At 41.1% G+C, this 6000-nt stretch overlaps 1 protein-coding gene across 1 annotated transcript in view; it reads right to left on the bottom strand.

Moving 5' to 3' along the window:
• DIP2A (disco interacting protein 2 homolog A) overlaps positions 1-4480 on the bottom strand; it is a 63297-nt gene extending 58817 nt beyond the window's left edge. Inside the window, exons 1-2 of the mRNA XM_029959586.1 lie at positions 4459-4480; positions 482-553 (exon numbers count right to left, since the gene is read on the bottom strand). Coding sequence (XP_029815446.1) covers positions 482-553; positions 4459-4480 — 94 coding nt within the window. The remainder of the gene's footprint in view (positions 1-481; positions 554-4458) is intronic.
• Between the last annotated feature and the right edge of the window lie 1520 nt (positions 4481-6000).

Here is a 6000-nt window from a genome sequence, read left to right on the forward strand (position 1 = left end):
TCTGATAATAACCAGTTTCAGAAGTAATAGTTTATAATAAAACAGTATTTTGAATAAACAGAGTGGGTACAGGGAGGGAAGGGGAAATGAGGTGAGGCAGAGGGTGAGTGCAAAAAAAAAGGACATTAGAGCATGACAGTGATGACTACTGAGCATTTCCATCTAATGAAGGAAGCCAATTTGTTTTTAGCAATAACTTTAATAATTTCTAAAGTTGTCTTAAAGTCTCAGATGCAGTTGTCAAACTAAAGTTTGCTACAAGAAGGTTACCATTTAACATTTCATATAAAAGTTAAAAAAAACCCAAACAATTTCAGGCTTTTCCCTTGCTCTTTCCTTCTCTGTAACAGCCACTTCCCACTGCTGGTTAGATGCCATATCAGACACTATTATAATTCATCCAGTTTATTTAGTGAGAGCTTTTCCATTACATATTTTCACAGATTAAGCACAAAGGTGTAACTTCCATACAGTTTCTCACCTTGGATGAGTGGTATGTACCGTGCTAACAGCTTTGCCCTCTTCTTTTCATATCCTTTCTGAGTGATGTCTCCTAAAGAAAAGAAGAAATAAATTCATGTTGCCTGGAAATTACACATTTGGATCTTTGCTTCAAGCACATTCTTCTACCAACATATTGGTGAAAGAGTTTAACAAAGCAAACTATGTAGGAGGAAAAAAAACACACACAAAAAAGGCATTAGTTACATACATATGGTTCAGTAGAACAGCCTACCTCCGACTAGGTAGAACCCCTTTTTCTCACTCAGATTTTACACAGAAAAGTTTTTACTCTGTTTTAAAATGTTTCTCAAGTAGTTTTCTTAATCCATAAAGGTCGAGTTTGGTTTTTTGCTTAACAGTCTCCGTTTCCTCAAACATCCAACTCCCCCCTACATCAGAGAACACTGCTAACAGACACAAAGTCACTTCATTCTCTCATCCCCAACCTCCATTCAAGTGCATATGCATCATTTAAAGCTATTGACAGCGTGCCAGAACAAGCACTGGGAGCTCAAAGACACTGTTCAAAACAGGTGAGAAGAAAAAAACCGCACATCCTGGAGTGCTCCAATCATTGCAGGTATTTCAAACTACAATCAGCCAGTTTTTACTCATAAACCTGCGTAAATATTTCATATAAAATTTGGACACAAGACAGAAATTACCATTCTTCTTGAGCAGAAAAATTTTTAGCAGAAGAAATATATATACATAATTATATCAAAATGAGAATGAGATCAAAACAAAACACCACAAATGTCCAAGCAAAATGACAAATTACACTTTTTAAGAAGAAAGAAAAAAAGGGGTATCAGAAGAGATGCATAATTTTCAGTGGTGGAGGGAAAAAACCCCAATCCAACAGACAAGAAGCACCACCAGGAAGAACAGTTTATCTTAAACCAGAAGTAAAGCTCAGCACATTCTTTAAGGATCCAAACTGTACCTTACACCAGTTGGCCATACTGTGAGCTCAAGGGCAGCAATTTTCACAGCTTCATAAATCCTTCACATCACCTTTAAACAAATGCTCTGTGCAGCTCAGCCCCTGCCAGGTACCACCCAGTGGGACAGGGAGGCCAGGGAAGCACCGATCAAAAGGCAGGGCTGAAAAGAGGCTCCTTTCAACCAGAATACTTCAACCTTTGTCATCTCGCTGCACTTGGAAATTCTCTGATTTTGCTGGAATGCTGACTTGAAGGGCTCTCCTTGAATGAGGTTAAGAAGAGGACAAAGTCAGAAGCATCTCTGTCTCGTCCTGCAACGCCGTGGCAGGTCGGGTTGTGCTGCCCAGCCAAGCTGGGCTTTGTTCCTTTCTCCAAAGCCTGGGGGTGGACTGCTCCTGACAACTGCTTCCCCCTCCTCGCCCCCAAAGCCTCAGGGGGATTAACCCATCATATGGGGTTCTTTGTGAGCCCTCACTTCTTCCAAAAAGAGCTGCTTAGCCACATCTGGTGACGCCAGGGCCACAGCTGCTGTCATTCAGCCTCACTTTCTCCTGAGTTACTGCATTACACAAAAGCAATCTGAGGTTCCACAACCTCAGCAGAGCAGCTGGGAAGCCTGCAAAAGCCTGAGCTGTTATATCTCTGCTTGGAACAGATCTCTGCTTGAAATATCTGAAGTATTATAAAACATACAGATGTATGTTTATTTATATATATAATATATAAAATGTATCTATAGTATAGATAATGTATGTCTATATTATATTTATATATATATTAAAAATGTCAGAGGCTCCAAGAAAATTAGACAGAGATGAAAGTGTTGGCATTTCTTGAAATGACCTATAAAGAGCATATTCTTCATTAGAGCACACAAGAATCTATTATGCAGTTTCCCTGAATCTACCCAGGCGTGGTTCTATTCCACAATGTTAGCACTATAGCTAACAGAAGTTTAATGCCAAATTCACTAAATAGAGCTGAGGGTGGCTCTGTGAGAGCCTGGCATTCACTACAGATAAGGAAATGGCTCCTCGGCCCCAATTTGCAGAGGTCAAGAGCAGAGACATTTCTAAATGAGCTGACTGTGCATTAAACGTGGATGAACATAAGCTGTATTAACTCTGCAAGATGAAACCTTTAAGAACTGGCCACTGGTGAGCACAGTCACAATCTCAGGTCCATCAACTCTTGACAAATAACTGCAGAAACCTTTGCCAATTCCTTCAGTATGAAGTCAAGGGCACAAACATTGGCTTCTGCCTGCAGAGGCGGCTCCTGGACGGTTTGGAAAGGAAGGCAAATTGCCAGTCTAGAACATAACTCACATGTCACCTGTGGAAATACTTAATGTACAACCCCCATCTTTCTGGAATAGGCTGTCACTGTCTTTGAAAAGTTGGTGGAGTTGGAAGAATCAATTCAGCAAGAATCACTGCTAATTCTACCTCTTAAACAACCTTGGTAAATATTTTTGTAATACCGAGAAATTAGTTCATCTGACCTGTAATAAAGGACAACAAAACCATTTAAACAATCACCTCTGCCACAAAAATCTCAAGGATGCTGTTCCCTCAAATATAGCCCTGAGAACTGCAGTAAGCAGAGACTGAAAACAAATCCACACTCCTATAAACACGTTTATCTTTTCAGCAAGATGCATTTACAGTTGAGCAGCCTTCAGAAAGCCCTTGCTAATTGTTATCAATGTGTAAAGACCGAAAATGGAGAAAGCATGGCAGTAGAATAAAGTTGTTCATTAAGGGGTTGCTGCTGTGCATCAGCCACATGTAATTCCTGCAATGAATACTAAGTCATTATTTTAAGTCAGATCTCTATTTTCAGTCACATATGACACATCTCAAGCTATGTCAGACACCTCTTGTTACCCAGCTTTGAACTTAAAGGTGTGTCAATTGTTACACCACCATGGCAGCCAATACAGGTCCCTGATACACAATCACAGAAATACAAGAGCTGGAAAAGATCTCTAAGACAGAAAGAATAAGGTGTGGTGCCTAAATACAGCAGGATGATTGTGTTCATGCCTAAACTTGTAGTCACAAATGGAAGCCCCAGTGCAGCCAAGTCCACTACAACAAGAGCCCTGCAGAACAAATGTCCTGTTAATCCTTCTCTCTGGGATTGAGGAATTTGTGGATGAGAGGACTAACCCCAGAGGTATAAGATTATGTATGATCTCACGTGCATGAGTACTTGCCACAGAGGTGAGAAGTGCCACAATATCCAGTAAAGGAGTGAAAGCAAGAGATACAGTCCTCACTGGGATTAAAGGGCAGAGCTGACAAACCTGACTGAGGTATTATTGGCTTAAAAAACCCACCACCACCACAACTGTATAACCCATGGAAAGTCTTGTGGACTTGCCACAGAATTATCCCAGACTCATAGAATGGATTGGAAGGGACCTTAAAGCTCATCTCGTTCCACCCCCTGCCATGGGCAGGGACACCTTCCACTAGCCCAGGTTGCCACAAGCCCCATCCAACCTGGCCTGGGACACTTCCAGGGATGGGGCAGCCACAGCTTCTCTGGGCAGAGAAGTTCTCTTGTTCTCTTTCCCAGAAGACCATCGTGCACCCTACAATGACTGTTTAAACGTGCTTAAAGCCCTGACCTAGCAAACATTTGGAAATACTGGAAGTGATTTGGGACATATTTTCTCCATATGCACACCTGTGAGCTTCAAGCCAGGGCACATCCAGGTGTTCCATCAAAAGATTCTGACAGCAACAGTTCACAATCCTTTTTACTAACCCTCAGGCTTTAATCACCACCTAAATCTAGGAACCAGAACAACTCTCCCAAACCTACCAGTAGTGCCCATTCCAAGATGTGGTTACCTGCTACATGTTCTTCTCCCTGACCCCACACTCACTTGTATCAATCAGGCAAAAGCCAAACTGAACAACAGATAACAAAGGAACTAGAAGACGAAAATCTTTACTTGCAATTAAAGAAAGGATTTTGCACCTTCAAACTATACCGAAGGCAACAATGGCTGCCATCCCTGAGATAAAGGCTCTGGTAGGTCTGTGTCTACTCCATCGATTGACACCTTAATTTAGCTGGCATAGGATGAGCTAAGTGTGAAAACATCTTGATTGTAATCTTTCATATCACAGGAATCTGTTTAAAATGGAAATAAGTGACATCTGATCATTCGGTATGGTGACGTGCTTGACTAACCTATCAGAAATTCCATTTCAAAGGTCCTATTTGAAACCTGTTGAGAACATCACAATGCCTTTGAAGCAGGGTTGGAAGTTTAGCACAACTTCACTGAAAATGTATGTTATTGGTAATTCTTAATTTGCAGCAGGACTTTCATCCCTTTGAGAGAATTTAAGTTATCAAAGTACAAAAACTTGTCTGCATGTAAAAGCAACAGTATGGAAACACACAACTACTTAATTGTAGAGTTTCATTAAAGCTGTGCATACACAATGGAACCACTGAAACATCAAGGTCTAGAAACAAGGCAAATATTGACTAGCTAATTGTATCTTAATAACAGAAAGGGAAAGAATTTTACCAATATGTTAACAGTAGAAAACTCCATCTTCCACTTTGTGCCCAGTTACACAGTGGAACCCTCTATTTTTCAACACCATTAATTGCCTAATAAATTATACAATGCATTATCAAAACTAATAGATTTAGTCTGATAAGCCATTAGGAGTTTTGCAATTGGCACAGCACTGCTAAATGTTAGTTAGAAAATTCTATTCTGACACATATCATCTTTTCACCTCTAAGTTTCAAAGCAGTTGCAGGACAAAGGCACCACTTACATTTACAAACTAAAAAAGCCAAGGTGAGTGAAGCACGCAGTCCTGAGAGGACGTGCAAAGGCAGTGCATTCCAGGTTGTTCTGTACAATCCACACTTGTGAACTGTGCATTTACAGTGGGAGAAGAGAGAGCTGGTCCCTTTTAACTCTGGAGCTGCCTGGCCTTTAACATTTACTTGCTTCATCTGCCAGGAGTCAGCATCTGACAGGGTAAAAGAAGGTTAAATAATTGGATCAGAAAAGAAGCCTTAACAGAAGAGTTTCCAGGTTCAGTTAAGCCCAATTAATGAATTGTTCTTACACTGCTGCAGTAAATCCTTAAGCCCCATCCACAGGGAGACAGGAAGAGCTCCAACTCTACCACTTCCCTTCTCTGCCATCAGGGCTCCCTGCAGAGCACAGACCAGACCGACAGATGCCAGCTCCATGTACACCTGTAGGTGAACAGCATCTATCAAACCAGGTACAGCCCTCATTTCTCATCATTACGGAGATCATTAATGTCCCCACCCCCCTTAAGAAGTTGAGGAAAGCTACATGCACAGGGAGGGAGGGATGGGAATCATCTGGTCCACAGGGAACGTACTGTCTGCTTCCACAAGAGCCAACAAAAGAAGTTGGAAAAAACCAGACTAGGAGTGGTCAGGCATATCAATGAACAGGATCTTTTAAAATTCAAGCCAAAAATTATTCTCTGACACAGTTATTTTGATAAGACGCCAAAATGAAAAGCTT

This window comes from Manacus vitellinus, unplaced genomic scaffold (genome assembly GCF_001715985.3).
Source record: "Manacus vitellinus isolate BGI_N305 unplaced genomic scaffold, ASM171598v3 scaffold_20_pilon, whole genome shotgun sequence".
Lineage (NCBI taxonomy): Eukaryota > Metazoa > Chordata > Aves > Passeriformes > Pipridae > Manacus > Manacus vitellinus.